The sequence below is a fragment of the Ursus americanus genome, chromosome 7 (genome assembly GCF_024610735.1).
Source record: "Ursus americanus isolate L20-20 chromosome 7, mUrsAme1.1.p, whole genome shotgun sequence".
Taxonomy (NCBI): Eukaryota; Metazoa; Chordata; class Mammalia; order Carnivora; family Ursidae; genus Ursus; species Ursus americanus.
Window position 1 is genome coordinate 12,583,666 of NC_142133.1, and position 15,181 is coordinate 12,598,846.

General features: G+C 51.5%; 2 protein-coding genes across 11 annotated transcripts in view; one reads left to right on the forward strand and one right to left on the reverse strand.

Moving 5' to 3' along the window:
- KANSL3 (KAT8 regulatory NSL complex subunit 3) overlaps positions 1 to 7,033 on the forward strand; it is a 39,964-nt gene extending 32,931 nt beyond the window's left edge. For 7 of the 10 annotated variants that reach the window (XM_045771626.2, XM_045771625.2, XM_045771628.2 and 4 more), the window contains 2 exons: positions 3,970 to 4,020; positions 4,500 to 7,033. In XM_045771626.2, the coding sequence (XP_045627582.2) occupies positions 3,970 to 4,008 (39 nt within the window). In that variant the 3' untranslated portion in view covers positions 4,009 to 4,020; positions 4,500 to 7,033. The remainder of the gene's footprint in view (positions 1 to 3,969; positions 4,021 to 4,499) is intronic. The other 3 variants (XM_045771627.2, XM_045771629.2, XM_087863346.1) reach the window with 2 other exon arrangements.
- A 4,247-nt stretch (positions 7,034 to 11,280) lies between these two features.
- On the reverse strand, positions 11,281 to 15,059 carry OXER1 (oxoeicosanoid receptor 1). Its single transcript, XM_087863347.1, has one exon. The coding sequence runs from the start codon at positions 12,863 to 12,865 to the stop codon at positions 11,681 to 11,683; it is 1,185 nt and encodes a 394-aa protein (XP_087719473.1). The 5' UTR covers positions 12,866 to 15,059; the 3' UTR covers positions 11,281 to 11,680.
- Positions 15,060 to 15,181: the final 122 nt, after the last annotated feature.

The window sequence follows — 15,181 nt, forward strand, 5'->3', positions numbered from 1 at the left end:
CCTTGTAGCCGATCTGATTGCCATCTGACCTTTTCACGTAAAATGTTTCTTTTTTCCTTTTTTTTTTTTTTTAAAGATTTTATTTATTTATTCGACAGAGAGAGACAGCCAGCGAGAGAGGGAACACAGCAGGGGGAGTGGGAGAGGAAGATGCAGGCTCCCAGCAGAGGAGCCCGATGTGGGGCTCGATCCCAGAACGCCGGGATCACGCCCTGAGCCGAAGGCAGACGCTTAACCGCTGTGCCACCCAGGCGCCCCAACGTAAAATGTTTCTAATCTTAAGTGGTGATCTGAGAGCCACTGAGAGGTCAGAGGTGAAAGAGAAGAATAGTTGGGAGTTCCATGTTACGTGTGCTCTCCTTCACTGCGCACCGTTTCAACCACAGCCTTCCCTCGTGGGGGCGAGGGTGCTATGCAGACTGCCGTGACTGTTCCCCTTACTCCCACCACACCTGTGCTGCCCAGGAACTGAGGGGCAGGCTCCTTATTGGCACGTGACGGCTCCCAGCTGTTCCAGACCATCTTCTGCCTCCTCTACTGTAGAGGAAAATACTGCACAGAGATTGTTGTCTGGCATTCATGGGGATCATAGTTAGCCCTCCCTGCCTTTGTTCCAGAAAAGTGGAGGTGTTTTATTTTTTTATTTTATTCCTTATTTTTTTCAATTAGAAAAGTGATTGGTGCTTAAATAAGTCAAACATTACAGAAATATTGTAGTTTAGACGGTGAGATTTCCCATGATACCACTCCCGGAGATGATATCCACTATTAATAGCTCAGTGTGCATTCTTCTTAATCTTTCTTGCTATACAAAGTGCATTATTTTATTTTACTTTTTTTTTTTTTTTTTTTTTTTTTTGACAAAAATGGAATCAGAGCATGGGGGCTTATTTTGTAACTAGCCTTTGTTTACAACAAACGTTGTGACATGTTTCCCCGTGGGTTACCTAGAGACTTACCTTCTTGTCAGTAGCCGCCCCGTGTTTTGCTGGGTGGACGTACAAAAGCATATTTCACCGTCTTCTGTCAGAGAGTTGGGCTGTTTTGGTTTTGATACAGAAAATAATGGTTCAGTGAACATCCTTGTTCCTAGTTTTGTGTACCTCTGGGAGATTTCTACAGTCTAGAGGCCAGTAAGTGGAGGGTACGTGTGTCTGACATCTGGCTAATGGCTGGCTACCTGCTGGCCAACTGCCCTTCAGCGGTTCTGCTGCTTTACGGTGCAAGCCATAGCGATGATAATACCTGTTTTCCGAGGTCTTCGCCAGTTATGGAAATCACTATTTTAAATTTTATTAATTTGATGAGTGAAAAATGAAAGTGTTTATTTTTTAAAAGATTTTATTTATTTGTCAGAGAGAGAGAGAGAGAGCACAAGCAGGGGGAGTGGCAGGCAGAGGGAGCCTGTTACGAGACTCAATCCCAGGACCCTGGGATCATGACCTGAGCAGACGCTTAACCAGCTGAGCCACCCACGCGTCCCAACGGAATTGTTGAAATGTGTATTTTCCTGGTTACTTATGAGATTGTATGTCTCTTATGAATTGCTCATCGTACTCTGTCTCTCCTTTGATTTATAGCATCTTTATACATTCAGGGGTTAATCTTTTATTCTACAAGCTGTGTATACTTTACTCCAGTCAACTGCTTATCTTTTTCTTCTTTTTTTTCTTTCTGTTGAAGCATTAAGGACATTTGTTTCATACATTAAAAATTTTTTATATAACAAAATCTTCGGATCTTTCCCCTTATAGCTCCAAGGTTCATATTCTCAATTACTGCACACACTTGGGCCTTTTCTCTTCCCGTGACCCATCTGTTCTCACATTAGTTTTATGTCATTCTTTGATAATGTAAGTCCTCCAGTTAAGCAGGTGTCAAGTATGTTTCTATTTTGCTACGATCGTTATTCTTTTCATTTTTCTTGATAAATAATGGGTTTTGAATTTTGTTCATCGCTCTTTTGGAATCAAATGAGATGAGTGAGCATAAACATTTCTTCTGAATCAGTTAAATGATAAATTAATAGATTTCCTAGTGTCAGATCGTCTAAATTCCAGATTTGGTAGCTTGTTCAGTATGTCCTCTTCTCTCTTTTTTTTTTTTTTTTATATGCCCCCGTTTATTTGAATTGTGCACCCATAGGAAAGACCCTATCAAAAGAGAACAAAACAAAAAAGAAAAAAGCCAAGTGTTTCAGAGGGAAAACACGTCTACTCTTTTGATTTGCTTTTATTTTACTTAGGATCTTGGCCCCTATCTATTAGTGAGATTGGCATATAGTTTTCTTCCCATCCACCCCTGCTTTTGTGTGTGTGTGCTTTCCTTATTCAGTTATATAAAGGCGTTAATTATATCTTACAGAATGAGATAGAAGCATTTTTTTTCTCATATTCTAAAACAGCACAGAAGTTATGAGTTCCTTGATAGTTTGATGGAAATTATCTATAAAGCCATTTGGGCCTGTTTTCAGGCAGTCTTAACCTTTGCAGATACCACACTGACGCCCAGCTAGAACGTATGTCCCTACCCTGTGATACCTTCCTCCTCTATTAGCGGTCCTCTTCAGCTTGCTGCAGCCCATGGGAACTAGCTCATGTACAGAGGAGGCTGGATAGAGCTCATTGAGAATCATTTGATATGGCTAAATATCAAGCACAGAATAAAGATCAAGATCTGACTTCTGACCTGATGGTATTAACTTGAGAGCTTAGTTTTTATCTCAGTAAAATGACTGTATAATTACTAGGAGGGTTCTGGTGATGATTCTCTTAAAACAGAGAAAGGATGCATTATTAGATTAAGACTTGCTGACTCGAAATCTTCTAACGGTTACCTCACTGTTCCCACTGCCAGACAGTGTGATACCAGGGAAAGCAGTGGGCTATGGGTTGGGCCCTCTGTCTTCAGCCAGCTGTGTGATCCTGGGCAAAATCACCTAATGTCTCTTTTGGTTTTGTTTTTCTTACCTGGTCTAGTGAGGAGGTTGGCCTAAATTAGTGATTATTGTGGTAGGATTGATGAGTAGGGGCTGCCTCAGAATCTCCTCAGACTTTGGGAAGTTAATTTTTATTTTATTTTTATTTTTATTAAGATTTTAAGTAATCTCTGCACCCAACGTGGGGCTTGAATTCACAATCCTGAGATCAAGAGTTGCATGCTCTACCAACTGAGCCAGCCAGTCGCTCTGGGAAGTTGAATCTTTAAATGTTGAGAAACAAACCACCCATTTATGATGTTTATGAGACAGTTGAAAATACAAACACTGGGTAATTGCCGATATTAGGGAATTGTTAACTTTTTTGTGTGTGATGATGGTGTTTACATTGGAAAAAATAATCCTTTTTTAGTTTTGGGTTGTATACTACGATATTTATGGATAGAATGAAAAAGAAAAAGATTGTAAACACTGGCTAGACTTCTCTAAGGTCTGTGCAAGTACTTAATTATCTGTTTTGTTTCTGGCACTGATGAATATTTACTGTGCTTTTATGGAACTGGACTCTTATGTACTCTTTACAGCTGAAAAGCTGTCAGAGGAAGAGGAGAGACAGAGACTGTGTTGTGCCCTGCATCAGAGTCCTGAGAATAGACTCCTTGTCTGTGGTCACAAGGTCTTTCTCCTCTCTGTCCCACACTGTGGTCTGCCCAGCCAGGGGGCATCCCTGCAACCCTTGCAGGGGCCCCTGGGAGAGCAGAGTCACTGTCTTAGTTGTATTCCTAATCAGGATAGAGTAATCCTCTGTGCACAGCCCTGCCTTTGGGCAGGGTGAGCAAATGTAGGCAGATCCTTTTAAGTTTTGATTGTCGGACCCTTCTCCGTATCCCCTCTCCTGTGCCTTCCACCTTCCCCCATTTTCTGCATTCTCAGAGACCTCTTAGGACTTTTTCCAAGGTGAAATCTAGAAAAGTAGGGAAAACCTTGGTGAAAAAGACCAACTCTTTCTACCTTGCTTTTTTCTTCCTAAGCTGCAGGGCTCAACAATTTGTGGCATCCATCCTCCATAACTAAAAAAATAGGTAAGACCTAAAAACCTACATTGTCAGAACAATCAAGGAAAACTTTCTTCAACTCTGTCACAATTCAGGCTTTCCTTTTCCCTGCATTCTCTTCCTGCCCTTATGCATGATAATAAGAGCTAACCTTTGTAGTTGAACTCCTTATACTTGAGGTACCTTATGCAGATTGTCTCATTTAATCTCACAACATCCCCGGAGTGTAGGGGCTGTCAATAGAGCAACTCAGATGGGGAAAAGGAGGCTCAGAGAGCATTCATCACTTGCCCTAAAAAGTGGTAGAGGTGGGTCTCTGACTGCAGAGTCCACATTCTGGTAACCACTTGGCTGCTAGAACACATGCCCTTGTACATCCAGCCTTTTCCCCTATTGAGAATTACTTCTTGGAATAAATTCTCAGGAGTTGGGGTGATTGGGTCAGAGGGTTGGGTGTGTGAACCTGGCAAAGTTTTAAACTCTTGCTCACTCCCTCTCTGCCATAGCGCCTGCCTCCAGCACCCTGAAGATGCCGAGTGGTATATCCTCCTTCACCAGGTTGGCGATGGCTGCTGTGCAGTGAGCCCTGGGCACACGTGCTGTCCTGCTGAGCTGTCCACTTGTCTGAAGACCTCTTAAGATCGCCATTTTTGCCTCCCTGCCAACTGTCTTCAGAATGGGCCTCTGGGTCTTGTGAAACCATTAGGCTAGGTGATATGGCACCAGCAAGGGGAACGTTGTCCTCTGTCTTCTGTGAGTCTGGTTCCTGGAATCCCCAGGTTCCTCGGCAGATCTGGCTGTACATGGATCAGAGGCATTTCTTCTCCGCATTAACTGTGACTTGACCCAAGTAGCTGTATTGGACTGCACACTGCATTTAATAAAGGAGTTCCTTTTGGAAGTCTGTGCTGCCCCCATACCAAGTTGGGAGGAGACGTCCGTATGGACTGGGGCTTGTTAGGGAGTTAGGATTGAGAGCCCTTTGCTGAAGACCGGGATCATCCTGGCCTATCAACAGTTGTGCAGTGCCAGAGGGCTGGATTTGGACATCACTGTTGCTTTCACTGAGCAGCCACAGGAGAGCGTGTTCCACGCAACTCCTCCCTCTTAAGAACCATATCAGACAATGAGTAGCCTGTTGAGACCCGGAAACTCCTAAGTTCAAACCCATGATGGGGTAAAGAGGACTGGGCTGTCATCTTTCAGTCCCTTTGGCCACTGTAGGTGGTGGGGAGCAGCTGTTGCTAGGAGGTGAAAGCTGGCCCCTTTCTTTTTTTCATCCTGCTTTGGGCAGTTCCTGTATCCAGAAAATCTACAGGTCCAGACAGGCCAAAGAAGAGGAATGGAACAAATGAAGTGGTTTGAAGGATGTGCCAGTAAGTCCTTTAGAGAAAATGATTGGGGCATGAGGCTTTGCATCTATTACCTAAGGAACTGTTGGTTTGACATGGAGATGAGAAGAATTTGTCAAGTCACAGGGAAGAAACCCCAACCCCTGAAGTGTCCATCTACAGTGCTTGGAAGTGGAACAGGGATAACCAGCTAAGTTAACATCTTGGCCGTCTCAGGAGGCTTGGGCATCAAGATGATGAAGGCCATGCTTTAGTGTTTCTATTTCCATTCCACGCAACTTCTTGTCTTCTTGCTTAGAAATGGGAAGGTTATTGGCATTGACTCTACTCTGTGGGGCTCTTGGTACCAGCCTGAGCTCTGGAGAAGTGGTTACTGAAGACGGAGCTCTGAGCCCCTCCTTACGACCTCCCAGTACTTGTGTGCCAAGGTAGTTTTAGAGTTGACGTCATACCTGTCCTCCAGATCAGGCTCCCTGCCTTTCCATACTCTAGAATGTTTCCAGCCAAGGTGACAATAGCAACCCAGAGGTGACTGACTCTTCAGTTTCTGTAGGCAGGAGGGTACACAGCATTGCCGTGGCCATGGTCCAGGGCCCTGACCCATGGTGCAGCATATATCCAAACCAGGCTGTCTGTCTTTAGTCCAGGAGCCTCACCTGCCAGTCTAACTGGCAGCCAGGAGGGAGTACCTAGTGTGCAGGAGTCTGAGACAAGGCAGAAAGGGGTGCTGTGGGCAGAGAGGGGGGCATGTATGATAGGTGTAGAGAGAGTATCTTGAACGCCAGACCCTCCCTCCCTGACCTCCTGCAGAGCTGGTCTTATAAATGATTTGCTCAAAATTAGGCTTCGTTCTCAAATTAGCTGGTACGTAACTGCTTTTGGAAAGGCATTTAGTAAGTTTGAGGAAGATATGAAATCTGGAAGGCATCGACGGGTCAGGGGTTTGGTAACTTTACAGGTAGGATTATACACCAATAGACCCGAGGACAGTAAGACTGTGAGACCATATGAAGCTTTAGGAATTATTTAGGACAGTCAGAGGGTCCTGAACAACCCACTCATGACTTAGGAGTATTGCTCAGACAGTGCTGGAATGGTTGCTCCTGAAAGATGCTGACCCAGTGTATGCAGGGGCCAAAGGAAAAACTAATGCATCATCCTGTGTTTGTGCAAACCCTAGTATGCTTCCCATGGATAACTTCCTGAGGGTTGTACACCTTGAAGAAAGCCAAACCTGGAAAGGGGAGTTGTGAGAACACGGACTCTTTTTCACCTTGGAGGGACAGGCTGAAGGGGGAGGTGGTTGAAGTCCGTAGAGTCATGCTCTTCAACTCCACACTTCTGCACCCACTCCTCTCGAAATGTGAAAGGAAGCTTTCCTCTACCTATCATGTCTCAGACCTGGAGTCCGTAACCTCAGAAGGCAATACTACTGGCTGAGAATGTAGAAGGATCAAGAAAGCTTTAGTTAAATTCTTGACATTCAACATGACAGGTGCATGTTGATGGCCTATGGAAGATGTCCTTGTGCTTTAAGAAGAGGTCACTGATGGAGGAAGATCTACCTGTTCTTGGCCCCACCACCAGAACAATCTTGGGCTGGGTGGGTCGTAGAGCTAAGCCGCTGTCACGGTTCTGTTCTTATATTAGCAGAAACAATTAAATAAAAGCAACTTTGGATTTCTTCATCTTGTTTTAAATTGACTTCTCATGTTTATTCTGATAACCACTCAAAGAAGTGGCACAGAAAATAAAAGTTAAGGTACTGTGGTAATGCCAGGGATCAGCTCACTGATGGCCGGTGCCATGAGGTAGTAGTGTAATTCTCTGTTTACAGGCGAGGGAACAGAGGCACCAAGAAGTCAAACAGAAGTGGCGGAAGTAGGACTAGAACCAGGCAGTCTGCTGCCACGGTCTGTTCTCTGCACCGTGCTGGGGTTCTGAGATAGGACACGGGAGTGGACATTAGCCCAGGAGGTGAGATGATGGCTTTGCCTTCATGAGACCCTTTTCAGTTCACTTCCCAGCGCCTGAAGTGATTGCTGCAACCCCCATGGGGCGCCTGGCTGGGCCTGTGTCAGTAGGTGGGGTCCCTTGCCCTTGGTCCTGAGAGGTTGAAATCCCTTGCACATCCTGTACTTCTGCCTGCTCCAATAAATAAATACTTAGAGATGAGTGAATTCTAACGGTGGATCCATGAGGACCTTCCTTCCTGTCCTTGAATTCCAGGTCCCTCCATTTAGCATTGGGACCTCTGGGTGGAAGCCAGAGTTCTGGTAGACTACTCGGAGTACCCTGGTGCCGGTGAGCTCATCTTGCTACCATCCTTTGTAGAGACCGGGTGCATTCTTTGCCTTCCAACTCCGGTTTCACTGACTTGGGGGAGTCAGATGAAGTGAGAGACGAAGGTTAGACTGTTCGAATGTTAACTGTCTTAAATTTCAGGAGTATAGGAACGGGGTCATAGCAAAATACACTGCAGAAACATTTTCGTTACCTTTTTATCTCCCTTCTTAGAACAGATGTTTTTGTTAGGATCCATGGTTGCTAGAAGCAGAAACCATTCACCACTACCATTAGTTCTGAAGGCATCCTATTCTTTTTCTTTTTCTATCTGAGAGAGAGAGAATGAGCAGGGGAGAGGGGCAGAGGGAGGAGAAGCAGACTCCACTGAGCAGGGAGCCTGATGAGGGACTCGATCCCCCTGGGATCACGACCTGAGCCTAAGGCAGACACTTATGCAACTGAGCCACCCAGGCATCTGGTTTCATATTCTTTCAATAGGCATTCTGAACAGGGAGCCTGACAGTTTCTGCTACTTGCCCTGTGAACTTGACTGCTGTGCACCCGCCAGGGGACTTTGCAGCTGTGGAGCCCTCTGTGGATGGCCAGTGCCTGGCTTTTGGGTCACATTCTGAATGTGGTGAGCCTAGTTGGCTCAGCCTGCCTTCCTGCCTGTCCCTCTGTGCCTAGGCCACCTCTCTTGCCTCAGCGACCTCCTCATCCTCCCCTGCATGCCCGCTCTTCTCACAGTGCTGTGTCCTGTACCAGAGATGCTGTTCCCTTTGCTACTTTCCTTATCCTCCGGGATTGAACTTTCATGCATCACTTCGCTGACACCAGGCAGTTAGCTCTTCTGTGCCCCTGGCTATGCACTGCTACCTCCAAAACCTTGGATTACACTGGCTTGGGTTGTGTTTGATCCACTTGCAGATCAAGCCTCTCCCAGCCTTGGCCTGGAGGGGTCAAGGTCAGAGTCGGATCATCTGCCTCTGTAGCTTAGTGTGTGGCCCCCCAGTGGGAGCCCAGTAAACGCTGGATGCTGGCTGAGTGGCTATGCGCCGTCAGCCCAGCTGTTCCTGCTCTCCCCCTGCACAGAAGTCCCCAGAGTAAAGTCATGGATGCCATTTGCTCTCTCTCAGGGGATATTAGGAGAAAGAAGAGAAAGCCCTGCACCAAATTCACACTAAATAGTGCAGCTAACCCAAGGGACCAAAATGCTCTTTGGAACCCAAATGTAGGAAATGGGGCCTTTACTCATCCTGCTTCCAGCTCACCATGGGTGATGCCATGGGTATGCCACCATGGGTGCCCCCCCCAACCTGTAGGAAACCCTGCACTCCCAACACAGTTTGCCTTCCTCTCCCCTCCATCCCTTTTCATTCCTTCTCCCCCTCCTTCACCATGTGAATAACTACCTTCCTCACCCAGCACCTGGCATCTCAGTTGTTTCCAATCTCCAACCCCTAGAGTTGGGCGAGAGCTAGAATCACTGTTCCCATTTCACAGATGGAGAACTAGGTCAGGACCAAGGTTCGGACCAGGGAGGCCTTCCATGCAGGGAGAATGTGGGGGCAGCCTGAGTCCCTGCTTCTCTCCCATGAGGGACATCCAGACTCCCTGTAGAGAGGGCTTTGTGAAGGGCGGGGTGGCCCAGCTTTTCAGGGAGGGGGCAGTTCTCAATGTCAAGATGAGGGGCAAGGAGGATCCTGGGCAGGTTAGGAGTGGGCCCAAACTGTGCCTGGTCTCTACCCTAGGACTCCTCAAGGAGAGAGACAGCACTGCACGGAAGCCATGGGAACCATCTGGGGGAGTGGGGGTAGGGCAAGTGAGCCCAGTTGCTGAGAGGGTGGGGGACAAGATAGTGCAGTAGGTGGGAAGGGGCCAGCGAAGAGAAGACTGAGGAAATGGCACATGAAGCCCCACTTGCCCATAGAGCCACCCTGAGCCCACAAATGTGGATGAGACAGTACCAGATGGAAGGTGCCTAGCGTTCAGCACACAGAGCATGTGAGTGCCCAGGGGGTGGGGCTCCGTGAGAAAGTGCTCAGTCCCCAGCCCCCAGGCCGACTTGGCAGTTATAAATCTCAGGATAAGGTTGGGTTGGCCCAGGCTAGGCCTGCTCCTCCCCATGGCAGAGGGTGGAGAAGTGGGGAGTCCCTAGGAGTGGCTCTACCAGGGTCAAAGAGTTAGCAACAAAAAGTGAGGCGTGGAACAGGGAGGGGGCCATGGAGGGTGGAGAGACATGAGGAAGCACCTTGCAGGGGCCCAGGCCGCATACCCTTGCTTTGAGAGCAGCTGAGGAGTTTTCAGGAAAGGAAAGCAGGCTGGAGACACACCAGGGAGATGGGTTCCAGGATCCATCCAACCTATTGCCCCCCAGGGCACCTCCCTCCACCTGACGTGTTCTCCATCTCCCACCCCAGTATTCTCATTGCTCCTGGGTGCCTCCCTCCCGGGGCACAGGCGGCTCCTAGGCTTTGGCCTCCATTCCTGAGGACTTTTAACAGAGGGAGGGGTCCCTGTCTATGATATGAGAGGATTGGACTTGGATTAAAACTCCAAAGGGAACTGGGGAGAGGGGATTTGGTCCCCTCATCAGACCCTGTACCCGAGGTCTAGAGGCCTGTGGCTGAGATGATGAGTGGAGAACCAGTTCCAGCCTCTTCTGTCCCCCCAGTGGTGAGGTTATCTATGTTCATTCTCCTGAGTGGCCAGGGCTGGGGGCACATGGGGTTCGGGCAGTGCATATTTGGGGCCTTACTGACCCCCAACCCTTTGAAAAGGTTTGAAGGCTATGCCTCACCCAGATTAGAAAATTTCTTGTTTTCCCAAGATACAGTTAAGAGATTGGAGTAGAAAATGAAGATTGGCTCTACACAAGTATTTTAGGAATTTGTCCTAAAAGCAGTTACCAGTCAGTGACTTCTCCTGTGGACAGAAGGGCTAACCACTACCCCTCTGTCCCCTCCCCCCCAAACCCAAATTCATGCCAGGTATACACCTTGTGCCTGCGGGACCCAAGACAACAGATGGGTTAACCCGGATGGTTTCAGACACTGACCACAGGCATACCGAGCAGAACAAAGGAGTAGAGGTGGGCGAGATGGCTTTGGTCCCGGGAGAGGGCTATAAGCCAGCCCTGTGACTCTGAGGCTCCTGTCCTTAGCTGGGGTCCTGTCCTGGTTAGGTAACAGTCACCGCAGGTTCCAAAGCCAGGAAAGGGTACTTAGGGCTGAGGAAAGCTGTGGCAGGGAGCCCAAGCTGAGCCAGGAGCTCGACCTGGATGGAGCAGGTAACTTGCAAGGTGCAAGATCTCCTTGTTACCCCAGGGGAGGGCAGGGCTGGGCTTTGGTGCGCTGGGCAGGAACTCAAGGACTGCAGAAGGGGAGCTGAAGGCCACAGAGGAGCAGGGGTCTCCCAGCAATCCAGACAAGCTGCCCTTCCTATGAGCTGGAGAAGCATTCTGCCTAGAAGGATACAGCAGGGCCCCAGGAGCAATGTGGAAGGTTAGTGCCCTGGGGGGGTGGGGAGGCTTCCTCACTCTGTTCCCAGTGTTTCCCTTCATCTTGGGACCCTCACTCTGAACTCTACTGACCCCAGGGCCAGATGGGCCCGAAGACATTTATTTTTCCTTAGAACAGGTGAGGCAAACTCGCATTTTCAAAAGGAATTTTATTAGCATTGAAAGGGGCAAGTTGGAGATGACAGAAAATGTGGCTGTCCCATCTCCAAAGCAAGCCTTGTGCTCTCACAGTCATCACACTCGGGGCCCTGGATGGGGGCAGACATGGGGCCCTTTGTCTTGAGGGGAGCTGCCGCAGCCCCTGCCTGTCTCCACCTGCCACCAGGCTCTTCCCTGTGCTCCGGGGATGTCCTCTGGGACACACTGCTCTGTAAGGTCAAGACCTTCTCCTTCCCCTGCCACCCACCTGGCTCCTGCAGGTGTCCAGTTGGTTGAGGCACCGGGTGCTGGCAACCTTATCCGTCCAGTCAGAGCCCGGCCATCCTTACTCCCGTGGCCCCGTGAGCCCCCAGCGCCGGCAGGGGCCTTCTCACTCCAGCGGGCCGTCCAGCGGGCCCTCCGCCGGCAGCTTCTCCGCGGCCTGCGCCTTCCTAGAGGCCTCCCAGCGCCGGGCGGAGGGCTGGTAGGAGCTCTCGTCACTGGCCGGGCCCTGCAAGTCCTGGGTGAGGCCCAGCAGGGCCCGGACCTGGAGGAGGAAGTTGGGGCTCGAGAAGCAGTAGAGCACGGGGTCCAGGACACTGTTGAGGTAGGTGAAGGCCAGGGAGCCGTGGAAGAGCTGCGCGCAGAGGTCGAGGGCGTGGCAGGCACGCAGGCGGAAGGCCACCATGGACGCCATGCCCAAGATGACGCTGGGCAAGAAGCAGATGGTGTAGACCGCCACCACCACGGCCAGCATGCGCACGGCCCTCTGCGGGCCCGCCTGCCCGCTCAGGCTGCGGCGCCGGATGGTGAGCACGATGCTGACGATGGCAAAGAGGATGAGCGCCAGCGGCAGGAAGAACTCCAGCAGGAACAGGGCCTGGTGCCAGCGCAGCGAGGCCGAGGCCTCCGTGCCCAGCCGGTAGCTGAGGCACGAGGGGCCGGCGTAGGCCGCCAGCAGCAGGTGCGCGTTGAGGAGCAGGATGCCGGCCCAGAGCCCCGCGGCCACCCTGGCGACCGCCCCCACCGAGGCCCGGCTCAGCGCGTGATGGGGCCGCACCACCTTCAGGTAGCGGTTGAGTGCGATGGCCGTGAGGAAGACCACGCTGGCCGAGCGGTTGGTGGACAGCAGGAAGAGGTTGAGCTTGCAGACGGCGGCCCCGAAGCGCCAGCGCTCGTGCAGCAAGTAGTAGTCCACGCGCAGCGGCAGGTTGACGACCAGCAGAAAGTCGGCCACCACCAGGCTGACCAGGAACACCGTGTTCGACGTCCAGGGCCGCGTGTGGAAGCAGAAGATGAAGAGCGCCAGGCTGTTCCCCGCCAGGCCCAGGACAAACTCCATACCCAGGATCGGCGCCAGGAAGGCCGACACCGTGGGGGAGGAGGCTGGGAAACAGGACCCCGAGGCCTCTCCTGTTGCCCCCGTTGCCCCCAAGTCTGTGGGGAGGACCCAGGGAGAGGAGGAGAGGAAGGGAGCGAGGGAGGAGGGGAGGGAGTCAGGGAGAGTGGAGGGAGGGAGGGTGGAGGGAGGGAGAGAAAGGAGGGGAGAGGAAGAGCTCAGGTTATGAGGTTCCATGGGCTGCTTGGGCCATGGACCTGTGAGAAGTTTCCAGGCTTTCTACCCCTGGCCAGAGTGTTCAGAACAGAGTAGAATGATGCGCACTACCGGCTAGCCACCACGATGACTCAATATCCTGGGGTTTTCATCAGCATCCTTGCAACCGCTGAGAAACACCCAGCGTTTGTTTACAGCCAAAGGGGAACCCTGCAGCCCTCCCTCCCCCGGCACGGAGTGACCAGGCTGCAAGGTCTCTGCAGGAGAGCAGGGCTCAGCAGGGGTGAGATGGAGGCCTAGGGAGACCCTGAAGTGGGAGGAAGGCCCAGCTGGGGTGAGGTGGGGAAGAGTGTCCACAGCCTGAGGGCTCAGACATTGCTTGCCCGAAGGCCGAAGCTGGTCCTGGCCACCCATAGCTCTCAGGCTTATGCAGGCCACCCTGCACACCACCGCACCCCTACTATATGTTACAGACTGGGTGGCTGCCTCCCTGCCCCCACCGGCTCTGGCAGCAGGGAGTATGACACTAATAGGACATTGTCCCCGGAGAGGGAGGTGGGGAGTCCAGCCAATACCTTGACCACATGGCTGATGGCCTTGTGGAATGAGCCTGTTTGTGCCTTGCCACCCCCGATTCCCGATGGTCCAAAGTCCATGCACCCCATGAAATATCTCCCACACACAGAGGGCTCGCCTGCCAGTTTCTACTGCCCTGGGACCTGGGAGGAGCCCCAGACAGAACAATCCTGAAAGCCTTTGAGATGCCCTGTCCACTGTCCGCCCCACTCCATCCCCACCCAGCATTCGCTACAGACAGGGCAGGAGAGGCGGGCGCTGTCTTCAGGCAAGGTGCAGTCCTGCTCTGCCACTGGGTGGTGTTCTCAGGAGCCCCTGGGGCCTCGGGCTCCTCACAACCTGGGGCAGCACCGAGGGAGGCTGGGTGCTGCCAGCTGGCTGCGGTCAGCAGTGGGCCGTGCATGCCAACTCTGCCGAGGCCTCAGGGCTTCAGACACACTGGCTATTGGCCTCTCTCTCTCAGAGCCTCCAGGCCTCTCTCTCCTCTGTCCTGGGCTCCCATCCGGCCAAGGCTAAAGGAGACAGGCTGTGACCACAGGGTGCAGGGTGGTGAGACCACCAGCCTGAGATTTGAATGAAGACAGGCCTTGTTTGGAAACAGAGCTGCTTGTTTGCCAAACCTCTTAGGGAATTCCCTAGCATGGAGCTCATGTTCAGAAAAACAGAAGATCTAATTTTCATTATTTTCTCAGGTTAGGTCTGCCCTGGGCACTAGGGACCAGCCTGTCTCCTGGCCGCCTGGCCCTGCGCAGGGGACTGTGGGGGACATCCCTGTGTTCTGTCCTCGGCCCCCGCACAGAGCAACACCCTCTTGCGGCCCAAGTTCGCGCCAGACTCTGCCTTCACGTCCTGGACTGTGTGAGTTTGGTGGGGGGGTTGGCAGTGTTTCTTCTTGGCTTGTGGGAGAGGAAAGCCTTGGGGTAGAGAGGAGGGGATAGGCCCTGACATCCCTCAGGGGTGGAAACCCCCTTTCAGCAAAGCCAGGTTCCCATCTGCCCCACAGTGGAGCGAATCAAAACAGTGGGCTGCCAGGCCACGGTGGGGGAAGGCAGGGTTTAGACCCCACGTTTTCCAGAGGAAGCTTTGACCTTCACCAGGGACCTATTCCATCCAGATCCTGCTTCAATTTCCCCCTCCCACAACCCCTTCTGGACTTCTCACTGAAGTCCCAGGAAACCGAGCTCAGGTCTCCGCCGTAGGTTCTGGGTTTTGTCTCTACCCACGGCTGCTTCTAGGGTTCCCAGCACCCGTGGACCCCGCGGAGCACCCAGGAGCCTTCTGAGTCTTTGGACACGGTGTCTGTACACAGCTGGGGGAGAAGGCACCGGCCGGCCGCCAAGCTCCTGATACCGCTTTGGGTATCGTGCTCTTCACGCGCTAACCCTGGTTCCCTCTGGGTGGTGGACCTTGTGTTTTTAAGTATTTTTGTTTTCTACAGTTAGTACACATCACTTGTTACTGGGGAGGAAAAAAACCCCACTGACGCTATTTTAAAAAGTCATATAAAAAGAATAAGTGGGAAAGACCAAGAGGCGGGGGGACAATACGAGCTGTGTCCCCACGACGAGCACAGGAGCCAGAATGAGCGGGCCACACACACAGTGAAGAGAGCCCCTTTACGAGCAGGGGCACCCACTAACAGACCGTCCACACATCTACGTTCACCTGGTGCGCCCGACACACCAGACACACACGCACAGAGTCACAGGAGCACAGGCGATCTGCCATCGACGACAGCCCGCGTGCGTGCGGACATACAGG